Genomic DNA, 18006 nt, shown 5'->3' with positions numbered 1-18006 from the left:
AAATTTTTACAAAATTTTCTATGGAAATAAAATGTTGACAAAAATTTCCATATAAATAAAATTTTAACAAAATTTTCTATAGAAATAAAATTTTGACAAAAATTTTCTATAGAAATAAAATTTTAACAAAACTTTCTATAGAAATAAAATATTCTACAGAAAAAAAATGTTGACAAAACTTTCTATAGAAATAAAATTTATACAAAACTTTCTATGGAAATAAAATGTTGACATAATTTTCTATATAAATAAAATGCTGACAAAATTTTCTATAGAAATAAAATGTTGACAAAATATCTATACAAATAAAATGTTGAAAAAATTTTCTACAGAAATAAAATTTTGACAAAATTTTCTATAGAAATAAAATTTTGGAAAAATTTTTATAGAAATAAGATGTTCACAAAAATTTCTATTGAAATAAAATGTTGACAAAATGTTCAGTAGAAATAAAATTTTGACAAAATTTTCTATAGAAATAAAACTTTGACAAAAATTTCTAAATAAATAAAATTTGGCAAAATTGTATATAAAATTAAATTTTAATAAAATTTGCAATAGATATAAAATTTTGACAAAATTATCTATATAAAAAAAATTGACAAAATTTTCTATAGAAGTAAAATTTTGGAAAAATTTTCAATAGAAATAAAATTTTGAAAAAATTTTCTATAGAAATATAATTTGGACAAATTTTTCTAATGAAATAAAATTTTTACATAATTATCTATAGAAATAAAATTTTGACAAAACTTTATATAGAAATAAAATATTCTGCAGAAAAAAATGTTTACAAAACTTTCTATAGAAATAACATTTTTACAAAACTTTCTATAGAAATAAAATTTTGACAAAATTTTCTGTAGAAATAAAATTTTGACAAAATTTTCTATAGAAATACAATTTTGACAAAATTTTCTATACAAATAAAATGTTGACAAAATTTTCAATAGAAACAAAATTTTGACAAAATAATTTATAGAAACAAAATTTTGATCAAATAATATTTTGACAAAATTCAAAAAAAAAAAAATAAAATAACCACAAACATATGATTGAAAACTTCAAAGAAAGATTTTTTTTAATTTGGTAATATGTGGTAAAATTTTGTTCAACTTTCTATAGAAATAAAATTTTTACAAAACTTTCTATGGAAATAAAATTTTTAAAAAATGTTGACAACATTTTCTATAGAAATAAAATTTTGACAACATTTTTTATCGAAATAAAATTTTGGAAAATTTTCTATAGAAATAAAATGTTGACAAAAATTTCTATTGAAATAAAATTTTGACAAAATTTTCTATAGAAATAAAATTTTGACAAAATTAAAAAAAAAATTAAAATAACCAAAAACATATGATCGAAAACTTCAAAGAAAGATTGTTTTAATTTGTTAATATGTGGTAAAATTTTCTTCAAATTTTGGTAGATTGTTTTTGGCACAAATGGCAATCGTGGTCAGAATTTCCCTATTGATTTTGGACGAAATTGGTTCAGTTTTAGATATACCTCCCATACCTTTCTTTCGTCCGATATCTACTAATATGGCCCAGAAACCAAAATTGCATCCTGATTTCTCCCGATATAAAAATTCTTTCTTTACACTAATACTTTGGCATTTTTCGAGTCAAAAAATAATCGAATTGAAAAAGGATATAATTATAAGTACACACAAAAAAATCGGATTCAATCATGAAATTAATTACAATGTCTTAAATCACGAAAATGATAGTATCAATCACAGATTTAATTGGACATTAAAAATACTTGATTAAAAATTAATTGATTTCATAAACAAATTTCAATTAATTTTTAATTGATTCAATTAAAAATTTTATTGTATTGTTTGCAATCAATACTCAAATATTTTTTCATTAAAAACGTAACTATTTTTAGTTACTTTCTTAACTTACTTAGTGTTTTTAGTTTAATGAAAAAATTGGTTCTTTAAAATAAATTTCCATGACTTGTTTAATTCCCTTAGTCTTCCGAGTCTTACTAAAAAGTTAATTGTATCAATTAATTTTTTGATTAAAAATTTTAAAATTATCAATCATTGACTTAATTAACTAAATATTTTTATCTTGATTAAAAAGTTAATTGTATGAATTAATTTATTAATTGAAAAAAATTTTAACTTTTTAATTTGAAATATTTTGGTGATATTTTTTTCTGTGTAGTTATATTTTTGCCTTTTCACAAAATTTTAAATACCAATTTTATTTCTATAAAAATGTTATGAACTTAATTCTAATTAAAATACATGAAATGATATTCTCTTAAGTTATCAATTTTAAATTTGTTATCAGGGCATCGAATGGTAAATGCGATAAAAATTCGTTGTAGTAATTTTTTATAATGGGCTCCCAGGTTGATTGTGTTGATGTAACAACTGATCTATATAGAATACGCCAATTACTGTTGATAATCTCCAAGAGAGCATTATCTGTAAAATAGAAAAATAAATAAATAATAAAAACTTTATATTTATATTTATTTTGGTAGTTTTTTACATATTATTGTTTAATAAATTATGTATCCCTAAAACAGCTTGTAAAAACTTTTACCCTAGGAATGCGGAATATGGAAGGACTCTACTAAAACCATAATTAATTTTAAATAAAACTAAATTTAATTGAATTCAGAACTGCTTAGTTGAAAATTTGTTCAAATGACTCCAATTTGCATATACTTTTAATACATATCTACCGACCGATGGGAGCCACCGTGGTGCAATGGTTAGCATGCCCCCTTGCATACACAAGGTCGTGGGTTCGATTCCTGCTTCGACCTAACATCAAAAAGATTCTCAGCGGTGGATTATCCCACCTCAGTAATGCTGGTGACATTTCTGAGTGTTTCAAAGCTTCTCTAAGTGGTTTCACTATAATGTGGAACGCCTTTCGGACTCGGCTATAAAAAGTAGGTGTCATTGAGATTAACATGGAATCGGACAGCACTCAATGATAAGAGAGAAGTTCACCAATGTGGTATCGCAATGGAGTAAATAGTCTAAGTAAGCCTGATACATCGGGCTGCCAACTAATCTAACCTACCGACCGATAAATCATAAATACACTTTTGCGAAGTTGCCTAAAAATTGCTTCAGATTTACCAGTAAACATTGTGTGTCACCCCAGGGCATTAACCGACTTAAATTGTATATCAATAGATTTTCTAAGAAGTCTTAAATATATTGTCCACTAAGAAGCCTTAAATGTATTGTCAGTTCAGATTTAAACGTATGTACACTCAGAAAACAAATTTGTTGTGCCAACCAATTCTTTTGCCAACCAAATTATTCGGTCCCATATACTACCAGAATATAACTGACAAAATTTGTCAAAGCAACCAAGTGTTGTCTTGCACAACAGTATATCAAATTGTTTGGATAACTAAAATTTGGGCACATTATAAGTCTAATTGGTAATCCCAACCAATAAGATTTTATTCGTTTGTTGAAACAACTATTTATTATTTTCGGACAACCAATGCTTGAGAAATTAAAGAAACCATTTGGTGAATTAATTTTAGTCTGTATTTAATTTTAATACATATTAATATTTTTATTGACTATTGACCTAATAAAACGTCGTCATCTTTAGAACCTTTTATGAACTGCAAAAGAAACTCCATGAAATAGCAAGAGTTGCGAAATCTACACAATTTTCAGGTCCAAGGAGCTCAAAATATTTTTTTTAAATTTCTGGAAGAAAAGGACATAAGGACAGACATAATATAAAAAAAATGCGTTAACGTTAAAAAATGTACTTTTGATCGTGTTCTGTTGGCAAAGTATGTCGATTTGAGTGGCAGTACCACAATGTACCCAAAACCCCAACAGAGACTAAAAACTGAATGGAAATGATGCAGATGCTGCTGATGCTCAACTCACAATTACCCGATCGTGACTCACGCATGGACCTTGAAATGTTGTTATGTCTTTGCACCAGAATCTTTCTTCAGTTCCGATCAATTTTAGGTTCGATGGCGAGGTAACAAATCTATATATTTACCATTCACATCCTCGGAAATCGTCACATTTCTTAAAATATCTCTAGTAGGGAAGAACGTAAGTGAGTGAGTGGTACTAATTTCATTTGATGATTATGTTACTCACCACTTAAGAATGCAGCTACCGAATTAAAAAGAATTTTCTCTAATATTGGGTACTCGACATGAAAAATTTGAATTGTATTGAAATTTTGAGAATTTAGAGTTTATAATTAATGAAATCAAACAACAACTTATTTGTTGTCATATTTATGTAGTCCATAGCAACAAATTTCTTTATAACTATAAAATTTGTTAACACAACCACCTTATTGGCTAGTCGGACTTTCAGTTGGGTTTGGTGACACATTGGCAAAACAAATCAGTTATCACAACAGGGTGGAATAAATTGAAATGGTTAGTTACTTCAATGTATAAATAACGACCAATATTTGGTCGTGTGTACTAACTTTTGGTCACACCACCGTTATATTGATTATATAAACTATCAAACAAGAGAAATAATTAACAATTATTCCACACAATTAAAAATTGTGGGTCTCCACTATCAAACTGTTGTCGTAATCGAATTCCAACCAAACATTTCTGTGGGTGTATATGGGAACAAAAACCTTTATATATAATACCCAACAAATTTGAGAGAGTTCAGATGGTATCGAAAATGTAGATCCACAAAGTGGTGCACGTATAGTATAGTCGGCCCCGCTCTTATTTGTTTTTTTTTTTGAAAAAAAAAGGTTTTGGATTAGCAGAAAATCGAATTTTGTTAATAACCGGTTTTCGGATTTTAGTTTTCCAACTAAATAAAATTCAATGGAAATGAGAGGAAAGCACAACAACTTAATAATCTTTTTTAATAAAACTCACTTTTAAACATAATCTCAGGGGTTAGTGTATTGTACTTCCAATGTGGTCGTATTTCTTAATTGTAATAACGTAAAAAAAATATTTTAAAATATATTTTAAAACATATGTAGACATTTTACAAATGTTTTAAAATTTTTCCAACAATTTATTCCAATTGTTGAGAAAAAAATACAATTTTTAAAAACAATTTACAATTTGGAAATTGAAGTTGTCGTTGACAAAATTTTCTATAGAAATGAAATTTTGGCAAAATTTTCTATAGAAATAAAATTTTGACAAAACTTTCTATAGAAATAAAATTTTGACAAAATTTTCTATAGAAACAAAAATTTGACAAAATTTTCTATAGAAATAAAATTTTGACAAAATATTTTATAGCTATAAAATTTTGACAAAATTTTGTATAGATATAAAATTTTGACTAAATTTTCTATAGAAATAAAATTTTGAAAAAACTTTCTATAGAAATAAAATTTAGACAAAATTTTCTATAGAAATAAAATTTTTACATAACTTTCTAAAGAAATAAAATTTTGGCAAAATTTTCTATAGAAATAAAATTTAGACAAAATTTTCTATAGAAATAAAATTTTGACAAAACTTTCTAAAGAAATAAAATTTTCTACAGAAATAAAATTTTGAAAAAAAATTCTATAGAAATAAAATTTGGACAAAATTTTCTATAGAAATAAAATGTTGAAAAAATTTTCTATAGAACTAAAATTTTGACAAAATTTTCTATAGAAGTAAAATTTTGACAAAATTTTCTATAGAAATAAAATTGTGACAAAATATTTTATAGATATAAAATTTTGACAAAATTTTGTATAGATATAAAATTTTGACTAAATTTTCTAAAGAAATAAAATTTTGAAAAAACTTTCTATAGAAATAAAATTTAGACAAAATTTTCTATAGAAATAAAATTTTGACAAAACTTTCTAAAGAAATAAAATTTTGGCAAAATTTTCTATAGAAATAAAATTTTGACAACACTTTCTAAAGAAATAAAATTTTCTATAGAAATAAAATTTTGAAAAAAATTCTATAGAAATAAAATTTTGACAACATTTTTTATAGATATAACATTTTGGCAAAACTTTCTAAAGAAATAAAATTTTGACAAATTTTTCTATAGAAATAAAATTTTGACAAAATTTTCTATAGAAATAAAATTTTAACAAAATTTTCTGTAGGAATAAAATTTTGACAAAATTTTCTATAGAAACAAAATTTTGACAAAAATTTCTATAGAAATAAAATTTTGACAAAATTTTCTATAGAAAAAAAATTGCAAAATAATATTTTTTTGATAAGATTTTCTCTAAATGTTGGTTATATTAGTACGCGATCGATAACTTATTATCTAGAAAGTGTTCGTGTGAGAGCGTAATATAGAATCACATGCTTTTTTCGACTAAAGCATTCTTTAAATTCAATAAAATCGTGTTTTGTTTTTACAAAATCGAGATTTTCTTCCCGCATGAAATTGTCTGTTTTGCCAAATGTGTAAACGACTATTAGCAAATAATTTTGTTAAAGACATCGGCTCAAAAATGTCTACACAAAAGGTACTAAATCATTCGCGGTGGTACTGCGGTACTGATCAGGGTGAAAAAGTATTGAAAAAAGTACTATAGTACTGCATTTTCCATCCCTGCCTACCCTTCCGCCTGTTAGAATTTATCTAACTTCTGAAGGAAACAAGCTACAAGCTTGAAACTTTAATTTCATGTTTTTTCTTTTCATTCAAAAATTTTTTTATATTGAAAACTTACTTAGAGCTGGTTCTGGTACCAAACCAGTGGCATAAATCTTCATATCACCCAATGTGGGTTCTACATGGATTTTGGTCCATTTTAGAAATAAATGACCATCACGTTCATATAGTACTCCTATGTGTTCAGATTTGGCATCAAAATCAACTGAAAGGAAAAAACTACATTATTGATATATTTTCTTTAGATTTTTTTTTTTTGATATTCTTACTCATTGATATATTAAATTGACCCCTTGCCAAAAACTTGGCATTATTCAATGTAACATCAGCCTTATATTGTCCTGCAATTTGAATAATTGGCCCTTGATAGTGTAGATGTACTTTGATATCCTTGGCATTTCTTTGATAATGAATTTTACGTACGGCACTTTGTGATAGGCCAGTCACTGTCACATTTCGTACGGATGCCTTGCCACGTATCAAATTATTTGAAAAGTGAACATTTAATTTGCTCACCATTAATGGATCAATGGGTCTTATATTGAGTTCGGGAAACCCATTTCGAGTACTTCGAATGATAAAATTTAAAGCATCTTGGATGCATTCGTTTATGTTATCGTCCTCGGGACAGGTGGGAACGTTATCAGCTGAAAGTAGGAAAATATAAAAAAATTACATGAATATACAATCATAAGTACATAAAGGGTGACTAATATGTATTGCAACCAATTTCAGGTCGTTATAGTTTCCAAACCGCTCGTTTCACAGCTGATAGATTTATGACAGTTAATTTTATTGTTTACAAGCTTTTAATGGAATTTTGACATATTCAGATCATTATTATTCGATATGAAAGCGTGATAGTGTGATAGCTTTATATTTGTCTGAAATATTACAAGTGGCTATTTGTAAAGACTTCCATCATTTAAGTGTGAATAAATCTTTTGCTTTTAGCACCATTGTTAGCAGTGTTGCATCAACCGTAAAAACTCCCAATATGATCCGAAAAATGAAGATCAGATTTTATCGACATCCATACACAAAATAAAAATTTTCTGATTCAATCCCGAAATTAATTGATCTAATTAATTTTTTAATTGAAATGTCTGCAATCACGAAAATTATAGTATCAATTACAGTTTCGATTGGGCATAAAAACAATTAATTAAAACAAGTATATACAGTAGTAAGTTCGGCCGGATCGAATCTTAAATACACACCACCATGAATCAAATATAATAGTTTCCTTTGAAAATTCCAGGGGGGTTTGATGACAGATATTTTCCCAAGCAGATCAGTTCAACCAGTACGCTTCCCAAAGATATATGTAAAGATTTTACCTATGAAGACTAGATCAGATTCTGAATTTATAAGAACCATTTTTTATTGAGTTTTAAAGGAATCATAAACATCTCTTGTATGTGTGCAAGAAAATGATGAAATAACGCTTTGATTTGAAATCTAAAGTCTGTGAATTTTCATCCCAATTATTTAAATGATTACGAGAAGTAAAATCTGGAAATTTTGCATTCAGGTTCAAGCAATTTTCATGATCAGTGCGTCTTCCATACCCTCAATAAGTGAAATCGGTCTACATGGAGGCCTTACCAAATGGACCGATAAAACTAAATTATATACACTTTGTTATGGGTCTAAAATGCCAGTATATTTTCAATTTGTAGCAAATCGGATAAAAACAACAATTTCTAGAAACCCTAGGAGTTAAATCGGGAGTTCGGTGTAATGGGGGCTATACCAAAACATAGAAGGATACACACAGTATTCAGCACATCTAATTGAAGTTCTAGAATCTAGACCCCAAATCGGAGGGCCGGTTTATAAGGGGGATATGTCAAAAAATGTACCGATACTCAATATATTCGGCACACCTCTTTATGGTACTAGAATACCTCTAGATTTCCAATTTCAGGCAAACTACGGATTCTAGAAGCCCAAGAAATAAAATCGGGAGATCGGGCTATATGGGGGCTATATCGAAACATGGTCCTATAATCACCATTTTCGACTCATCTCTTTATTTTCCTAGAATACCTCTTGATTTCCAATTTCAGGCAAATTGGATAAAAACTACGGCTTCTAGAAGTCCAAGAAGTAAAATCGGGAGATCGGTCTATATGGGGGCTATATCGAAACATGGACCGGTACTCACCATTTTCGGCGCACCTCTTTAAGGTCCTAGAATACCTCTAGATCTCCGATTTGAGGCAAATTGTGTAAAAACTACGGATTCTATAAGACCAAGAAATAAAATCGGGAGACCGGTCTATATGTTGGCTATATCAAGACATGGTCCGGTACTCACCATTTTCGGCACATCTCTTTATTTTCCTAGAATACCTATAGATTTCTAATTACAGGAAAATTGGGTAAAAACTACGGATTCTAGAAGCCCAATAAGTAAAATCGGGAGATCGGTCCATATGTTGGCTATATCAAAACATGGACCGGTACTCACCATTTTCGGCACATCTCTTTATTTTCCTAGAATACCTATAGATTCCTAATTTCTGGCAAATTGGGTAAAAACTACGGATTCTAGGAGCCCAGGAAGTAAAATCGGGAGATCGGTCTATATGGGAGCTAAACCAAAACATGGACCGATAGGCACGATTTTCGGCACACCTCTTTATGGTCCTAGAAAACCTCTAGATTTCAAATTCAAGGCAAATTGGATAAAAACTACGGATTCTAGAAGCCCAAGAAGTAAACTCTGGAGATCGGTCTATATGGGGGCTATATCGAAACATGGTACGATAATCACCTTTTTCGGCACATCTCTTTATTGTCCTAGAATACCTCTAGATTTCCAATTTCAGGCAAATTGGAAAAACAATTACGGATTCTAGAAGCCCAAGAAGAAGGTTAGGTTAGGTTATGTGGTAGTCCGATGTATCAGGCTCACTTAGACTATTCAGTCCATTGTGATACCACAGTGGTGAACTTCTCTCTTATCACTGAGTGCTGCCTGATTCCATGTTAAGCTCAATGACAAGGGACCTCCTTTTTATAGCCGAGTCCGAACGGCGTTCCACATTCCAGTGAAACCACTTAGAGAAGCTTTGAAACCCTCAGAAATACCACCAGCATTACTGAGGTGGGATAATCCACCGCTGAAAAACTTTTTGGTGTTCGGTCGTAGCAGGAATCGAACCCACGACCTGGTGTATGCAAAGCGGGCATGCTAACCACGGTGGCTCCCAAGCCCAAGAAGTGAAATCGGGAGATCGGTCTATATGGGAGCTATACCAAAACATGGACCGATACTCACCATTACCTCTAGATTTCCAATTTCAGGCAAATTGGGTAAAAAACTACGGATTCTAGAAGCCCAAGAAGTAAAATCGGGAGATCGGTCTATATGGGGGCTATATCAAAACATGGACCGATAATCACCATTTTCGACACATCTTTTTATTTTCCTAGAATACCTTCAGATCGGTCTATATGGGGCCTACTAGGTGGGCATCAAGATAGAAGTTTAATAGGGGACTGGAGTGGTCCAAAAATTCTGATTTAATAACTGTGTGTTTTAAATATGAATTTTAGGATAAATAGTTAACAATTTAAAAACGACATATTTTAACCTAAACATTTGAAATGCATTTTTTTTTTGAATATTTATATAAGGCTAAGGTAAGTTATCCCCTATGTCATGCCGGCTAAAATACTCCAATTCTAGTTTTTGACTTGTTGCCCACTTGAGCTTGTTCTTTCCATTACCTTTATCGTATACCTGGAATTCCGTATCTCTAAGGAATGGTTCAGGGTCTGAATTATTCCTTCCCTCATGTGACGTTACCTGTGTCTCCTAAAAGAAACGCATTAACTTTGGCAATACCTTTAGATCTGTTTAACCTCTCAACACGTCCTCATTGCAACAGAAAACCAATAGCACAAAATTCAATGTAGCTGAAGCTAATTAATGCATAGACCATTTTAGATATAATCGTGATACTATTATTAAATTTATTAAAAATGTTGAATGTCTTGCAATTCCTCACAAATGCAATTTTCATAACATTGTAGACATTAATACTGCTCAAGCATATCACCTGAGTTATAAAGGCAGTATGAAAAAAACCTATGCCGAAAAACTCCATTCAAAACAAAAGACTTAAGAAACAAACTGGTATTTATATAAATGACAGTTTATATTGTTTTTGTCTTTTTTTTGTGTTCCCATTCCACTTGTTTCGTTTCGAATGCAAAGTTTACTACACACTTAGCTTTAAAGAACACAAAGCCTACTGTCACTGGCCCCATAATTAATTCCATATATATAATTATAAAATGTAATTTTATAATCGTTTATTTAATTTTTATAGATCACTCACGTAATTTTATGATATATTGGGAATATTCTGTTGTATTTCGCATTGCCACTGAAATACTTATTAAATTCGCAAGTATTAACGCTACTATTAAGGGATAAGCTTGTTTTAACATTTTTTTAATTGCTTTTAAAATATTTTTCTTCAAAACCGTACAACCGTTTTCAACCAAGTTTGTTGGGCGTCTGAATTTTAAAACTACTTCTTCGTTCATTATTAAACGGAAGCATATATTTACGAATGTTCAAAAGATTCAACAAAAAGAGACCAATATCTAGTTTTACTATATGCAAGTTAGTACAATAAGTTGTTTAGCAAAAATTTCGGAAGATGTTAATTTTTGTGTTTTTTTTTTATTAGGGTAGCAAAAAAATTTGCAAAAGAATTCATAAAACAATAGCAATGCAGATGAGTCGAATGGAGCATACTCGTACATTGTTATAGTTTATACGAGTTTCTCTCAACTACGGTAGGTAAAGTTTTATGCTGTTGACGTACACACAAAACTCTAGTTTAAAAATCCACATTAAGGAATTACATTTAAAGAAACATGCTACTAGAATGGGATATTACCACGGTTGCCACGACAAAAATAGTCTACCAAAATTGAGGGAACATTTTACCAAAAAACTGCCAAACAATAGCATCTCTTTTGTCACAATATTTTTTTTCTATAGGAAATTTAGTCCAAATTTTATTTCTATAGAAGATTTTGTCAAAATTTTATTTCTATAGAAAATTTTGTCCAAGTTTTATTTATATAGAATATTTTGTTAAAATTTTATTTCTATATAAAATTTTGTCAAAATTTTATTTCTATAGAAAATTTTGTCAAAATTTTATTTCTATAGAAAATTTTGTCCAAGTTTTATTTATATAGAATATTTTGTTAAAATTTTATTTCTATATAAAATTTTGTCAAAATTTTATTTCTATGGAAAATTTTGTCAAAATTTTATTTCTATAGAAAATTTTGTCAAAACTTTATTTCTATAGAAAATTTTGTCGAAATTCCGAAGCAGCTGTACATCCAACCATCTTGCAGTCTATAGGGCTTTACCCAAATAAATTTGACAAGCATACTTTTTTACACTTGTAATTTAGTCAATGCATGGTTTTAAGCTGAGATCAAAAACAACAATAATGATTGAAGAGAAACCAACAATAACAAACAAAACAAAAATTTTATTTCTATAGAAAATTTTGCCCGAATTTTATTTCTATAGAAAATTTTGTCAAAAATTTATTTCTATATAAAATTATGTCCAAATTTTATTTCTATAGAAAATTTTCTCAAAATTTTATCAAAATTTTATTTCTATAGAAAATGTTGTCAAAATTTTATTTCTAAAGAAAATTTTGTCAAAATTTTATTTCTAAAGAAAACTTTGTCAAAATTTTATTTCTATAGAAAATTTTGTCAAAATTTTAGTTCTATAGAAAATTTTGTCAAAATTTTATTTCTATAGAAAATTTTGTCAAAATTTTATTTCTATAGAAAATTTTGCCCAAATTTTATTTCTATAGACAATTTATATATTATTTACTTTATGGGGTCTTAGAGCAATATTTCGATGTGTTTTTTATACCCACCACCATAGAATGGTGACGGGGGTATAATAAGTTTGTCATTCCGTTCGTAACACATCGAAATATCGATTTCCGACTATATAAAGTATATATATTCTTGATTTTGCACAAACTCATCTTTTGTCTGCTGGCACGTCAAGTTCGAAGATGGGCTATATCGGTCCAGGTTTTGATATAGTCCCCATATAAATCGACCTCCCGATTTGGTTTCTTGGGCTTATAGAAATCGTAGTTTTTATCCAATTTGCCTGAAATTTTAAATCTAGAGATATTTTATGGCCATAAAGAGGTGTGCCAAAAATGGTGAGTATCGGTCCATGTTTTGGTATAGTCCCCATATAAACCGATCTCCCGATTTTATTTCTTGGGCTTATAGAAACCGCAGTTTTTATTCAATTTACCTGAAATTGGAAATCTAGAGGTATTGTTGGACCACAAGTACGTGTGCCAAAAATTGTGAGTATCGGCCCATATTTTGGTATAGCCCCCATATAGACCGATCTCCCGATATTACTTCTTGGGCTTATAGAAACCGCAGTTTTTATTCAATTTACCTGAAATTGGAAATCGAGAGGTACTTTAGAACCGCAAAGAGGTATGCCAAAAATGGTGAACGTCGATCCATGTTTTGGTATGGTCCCCATATAAACCGATCTCCCGATTTGGGGTCTTGGGCTTATAGAAACCGTAGTTTTTATCCAATTTGCCTGAAATTGAAAATCTAGAGGTACATGAGGACCATCAAAAGGTGTGTCGAAAATGGTCCGTATCGTTCCATGTTTTGGTATAGCCCCCATAGAGACCGATCTCCCGATTTTACATCTTGGGTTTATAGAATCCGTAGTTTATATACAATTTGTCTGAAATTGGAAATTTATAGGTATTTTAGGACCATAAAGAGGTGTGCCACAAATGGTTAGAATCGGTCCATGTTTTGGTATAGCCCCCATATAGACCGATATCCCGATTTTACTTCTTGGGCTTCTAGAATCCGAAGTTTTTATCCAATTTGCCTGAAATTGGAAATCTAGAGGTATTTTGGGGCCATAAAGTGGTGTGCCGAAAACGGTTAGTATCGATCTATATTTTAGTATAGCCCCCATAAGAACGATCTCCCGATTTTACTCCTTGGGTTTCTAGAAATCGTAGTTTTTATCTGATTTGCCTGAAATTGTAAATATTCTCGTATTTTAGGCTCACAAAAACATGTATCGGATTAAGTTTTTATCGGTCCTTTTGGTAATGCCTCCATATAGACCGACTTCACTTCTTGAGGGTATCATAAAAAATTGCTTGAAACTCAATATAAAATTTCCAGATTTTACTTCTCGGGTGAAAATCTATAGATTTAAGATTTCAAAGCAAGACGTTATTTTATAATTTTCTTGCACACTTACAAGAGATGTTAATGATTCCTCTAAAACTCAAACAAAAATGGTTCTTATAAATCCAGAATCTGATATAGTCCTCATAGGTGAAATCTTTAAATTTATCTTCAGGAAGTGTCCTCAAGCCCTCCTGAAATTTCAAAGGAAACTCTAATATTTGGTTCATGGTGGTGGGTATTTAAGATTCGGCCCGGCCGAACTTATTGCTGTATATACTTGTTTTTTGCTGGGATTAGGATAAATTCTTTTAACAACACTTTCTTGTTATTTATTAGCTTAAAGGAAAAAGCAAATTTCTGTGTTTTATATTTATTACTAGCGTAACCCGGCCCGCTTCGCTGCGCCTTCCGAAGCGTATTTGAAGGAATATTTTGCATTAACTTAGTCAACTATATCCTTCGTGCTAAAAACAAATTCGAAAAGATTTGAATTCTTTTAAACAAATCGGACTACTTGATTTTTCGTTTATAGGTACAAATACGGCGGGAGAGGGTGTACCTTCTTCTATATTTCTTGTGAATTTTAAGTGTGGTTTGTCAAGGAAAGGTATCCTTCTCCTCAACATAAGCAAGCATTAAGCACTATATTATAATAACATACAAAGAATTACTGTTTCCAATCCAATAAATCGGAAAAAGCAAAAATAGTAAAAAATTTTAGCACATTAACATTTGCTAAAATGTTGGAAAATGATGCACCCTCTACGTTGGCTGCCAATTTCATGTAAATTTAAGTTCTTTACTAAAAAGAAGTCTGGCAGAAGCCTGTGCAAAAATCATAAAATTATGTACCGAGTTCCCATTTACGGACAACCCTCTACTTTCAATTTAAGAAAAAAAAAAACGGACAAAAGGGAACGCTCTCCCCACCTTCGCTCCACTCCGACCTGATATCGGACTATCACGTACCCTATATTAATTTCGCAACTACTCAATGGTCCCTATAATTTCTATCGAAGTAAATCGACAAAGTTTATTTCAATTTTCCCCTTCCCCAACCAGATATCGAAAAATCATATACTAATTTAAAAATCATGTATAAATTTAATCACCTCCTCCCACGTTCCCTGTAAATTTCAAGTAGATCGGTGATGTTTAAATTTTGCTCTATTATTTTAAAGGGACGTCACTTTCCCCGATACAATATCGACAAACACCGTAGTGAATAGCACCCCTAACCTTCCCTGAAAATTCTTGAATTTTTCCTTCAAGTGTGGGGCAAGGAAGGTTGCCTCTTCGTTCATAAACTTCCCCCACTGCCTATGTAAATTTCAAGAAAACTTAAGAATTGTTGTTTTTTTTTTTGCAGTTGTAGAGGAGAACCTCCTCCCCGACTAAATATCGAAAAGTGATGTAGCGTATCTTTTGTAAACGTCCCAGAAAATGTCAAGCAAATTATAAGCCTAAAAGGGCGGTCTCTCTTCCGTCCAAATATCACAAAATCAGGTTTCAATTATTAATATCGTAACCTCTCCCCAGTCCTCTGTAACTTTCAAGTAACTCGGTAAAAGTTTAATTGTCTCCCTATGCCCTTTTATTTTTATTAAAAAATTAAGAACCTGATATAAATTTCATAACCCATTTTTTCCGTAAAATTTCAGTGGGGGGAGTTTAGTTTTGTTTGTACTTTCAAAAAAAAAAAATCGGGCAAAGGGGTGGTCCCCTTCCCCGAACAAATATCGAAAAATAATGTAGCGGATTTTTGTCTAGATGCCAACCCCAACATTCAATGAAAGTTTCAAGCAAATCGCATAATTTTGTTCCAAGTTTCAAAAAGTAGGGCAAGGGGGAGGTCCCCTTCCCCATCCACATATGAAAACATCGGGTACCCCATATTAATTCCAAAACCTCACCACATGCTCTCTGTAAATCTCAGATAATTTAGAGAATTTTAGTTTTTTCACTGTACTTTAACAAAAAGTCGAACGTAGGGGAGGCCCCCCTCCGCCACCAAATATCGAAATAAAAATTAGCGGATCTTTGTCTAGATGCCAACCCCAATCTTAAATGAAAATTTCAAGCAAATCGGTCAACTTTGGTCCAATTTTCAAAAAGTACGACAAAGGGGAGGTCCCCCTCCGCGACCAGGTGTCAAAAAATGAGGTACCCTATTTTCACCACATGAACGCCCTCTACGATCTCTGAAAGTTTCAAGTAAATCGGTTCAGCCGTTTCGGAGCCAACTCGGAACATACAAACAAACAAACAAACAAATAAACAAACATAGATTGAATTTTATATATATATAGAATTGCTTTCATTGAATTTTAACTAGACATAGATATAAGTTTCTCTTGAATTTGAATTATATTATATCAAATTAAATTATATTAAAATTGTTAATTGATTTGAATTATATTTATATTTTATAAACATAATTTTTGTGTTGTTTGAATTCTAGTTGAATTTGTTTGGAGCCAGGTTTGAAAGTAACATTAATTTCTTTTAATGATATCGGTTTTTTATTATCCAATTACCAAACGTATCTCGATATCATTTACAATTAATCAAAAGACTTAATACACAAACACCCTTCATTTATCGAATCCTCATATAACTCACGTAATTTTATTATTATATCTGAGTGTATAAGAACATCCTTTGGTGTTGTTACTGTTTGCGATAAAGTTGACAACCATAGACAACAAAATAAAAATAAAACAAAAATATATATTTGCATTTTTTTTTTTTTTTGGACACCGCGAATGTATTCGAAATCTTCTAACTGCTTCAACACACAACTCGTTTCAAACTAAAGCTTCACTGAGGTCTAACCAATAAATAAAAACATAAACAAGCAATACCGATGAAATGATTGACTTGAAGCAATTGCAAACATATATGTAGTTTTACAAAAGGCATTAACACAAGTTTACAAACCAGTGAGTTTATATCACAAGACGAAACAATATTTCAAATCAGCAAATAATTTTTTTACTACTATATAATAACTATATACATTAGCGCCCTACTATACTATATTTATTTTTATAGCAACAATATCTCAAAAGGTCTCACTGAAAAGTGTCTTCTGCCAAATTGTAATACACATAAAAAAATATATTTTTTTTGTCTTCAATCACGAAATTAATTGATCCAATTAATTTTTAATTGAAATGTCTTTTAAAACAGAAAATCCGAGCTACTCGCACGCAAAGCTGGCAAAATCGCTAAAAGTTGCCAAATCAACCGTTACAAATGTAATTAAAGTGTTTGGGGAACGTTTGTCGACAGCCAGGAAGTCTGGATCGGGGGGAAATCGAAGCCGCTGAGACGACAAAGAGAGTTGCCGGTAGTTTCAAGCGAAACCCTAACCTCTCTCTCCGAGATGCCGCAAATAAGCTGGGTGTATCGTCTACAACCGTGCATAGAACCAAAAAACGAGCTGAACTATCGACTTACAAGAAGGTAGTGACTCCAAATCGCGATGATAAACAAAATACGACGGCCAAAGCGCGATCCCGGAGGCTGTACACGACGATGCTGACGAAGTTTGACTGCGTGGTAATGGACGACGAAACCTACGTCAAAGCCGACTATAAGCAGCTTCCGGAACAGGAGTTTTATACGGCAAAAGGAAGGGGAAAGGTAGCAGATATTTTCAAGCACATAAAACTGTCAAAGTTCGCAAAGAAATATCTGGTTTAGCAAGCCATCTGTACCTGTGGCTTGAAAAGCAGCATTTTCATAGCTTCCGGGACTGTCAACCAAGAAATTTACGTGAAATAGTGTTTGAATAAACGCCTGCTGCCTTTCCTGAAGAAACACGGTTGTTCCGTACTGTTTTGGCCGGATTTGGCATCTTGCCATTACGGTAAAAAGGCCATGGAGTGGTATGCCGCCAACAACGTGCAGGTGGTTCCCAAGGACAAGAACCTTCCCAACACGCCAGAGCTCCGCCCAATTGAGAAATACTGGGCTATTGTCAAGCGGAACCTAAAGAAGACCAAAAAAACTGCTAAGGACGAGCAGCAGTTCAAGGCAAACTGGCTTTCTGCGGCGAAGAAGGTGGACAAGGTGGCTGTACAAAATCTGATGGCATGGGTCAAGCGTGAGGCCCGACAATTCGGATT

At 31.0% G+C, this 18006-nt stretch overlaps 1 protein-coding gene across 2 annotated transcripts; it reads right to left on the bottom strand.

Moving 5' to 3' along the window:
• Positions 1 to 2204: 2204 nt before the first annotated feature.
• LOC142223806 (uncharacterized) lies at positions 2205 to 16700 on the bottom strand. 2 transcript variants are annotated; one of them, XM_075293655.1, is made up of 4 exons: positions 16496 to 16700; positions 6874 to 7251; positions 6663 to 6809; positions 2205 to 2449 (listed from the first exon to the last, which is right to left on the bottom strand). In XM_075293655.1, exons 1-4 carry the CDS (start codon positions 16611 to 16613, stop codon positions 2283 to 2285), a joined length of 810 nt encoding a protein of 269 aa, XP_075149770.1. In that variant the 5' UTR covers positions 16614 to 16700; the 3' UTR covers positions 2205 to 2282. The 2 variants fall into 2 exon arrangements, with proteins under 2 accessions (XP_075149770.1, XP_075149771.1); XM_075293656.1 differs by lacking the exon at positions 16496 to 16700 and adding an exon at positions 10960 to 11086.
• Positions 16701 to 18006: the final 1306 nt, after the last annotated feature.

This window comes from Haematobia irritans, chromosome 2 (genome assembly GCF_050003625.1).
Source record: "Haematobia irritans isolate KBUSLIRL chromosome 2, ASM5000362v1, whole genome shotgun sequence".
Taxonomy (NCBI): Eukaryota; Metazoa; Arthropoda; class Insecta; order Diptera; family Muscidae; genus Haematobia; species Haematobia irritans.
The sequence above is the reverse complement of the archived record's forward strand: the minus strand, read 5'-3'. Positions and strand labels throughout refer to the sequence as shown.

What these genes read in the sequence shown, in the direction of transcription:
- LOC142223806 (XM_075293655.1), bottom strand. Translation starts at nt 16,613, where the DNA reads ATGCAAATATATATTTTTGTTTTATTTTTATTTTGTTGTCTATGGTTG. An exon ending in AGATATAATAATAAAATTAC is followed by an intron (nt 7,252 to 16,495) that starts GTGAGTTATATG and finishes TCCTACTTTCAG; the next exon opens with CTGATAACGTTCCCACCTGT. An exon ending in TCAATTTAATATATCAATGA is followed by an intron (nt 6,810 to 6,873) that starts GTAAGAATATCA and finishes TTTTCCTTTCAG; the next exon opens with TTGATTTTGATGCCAAATCT.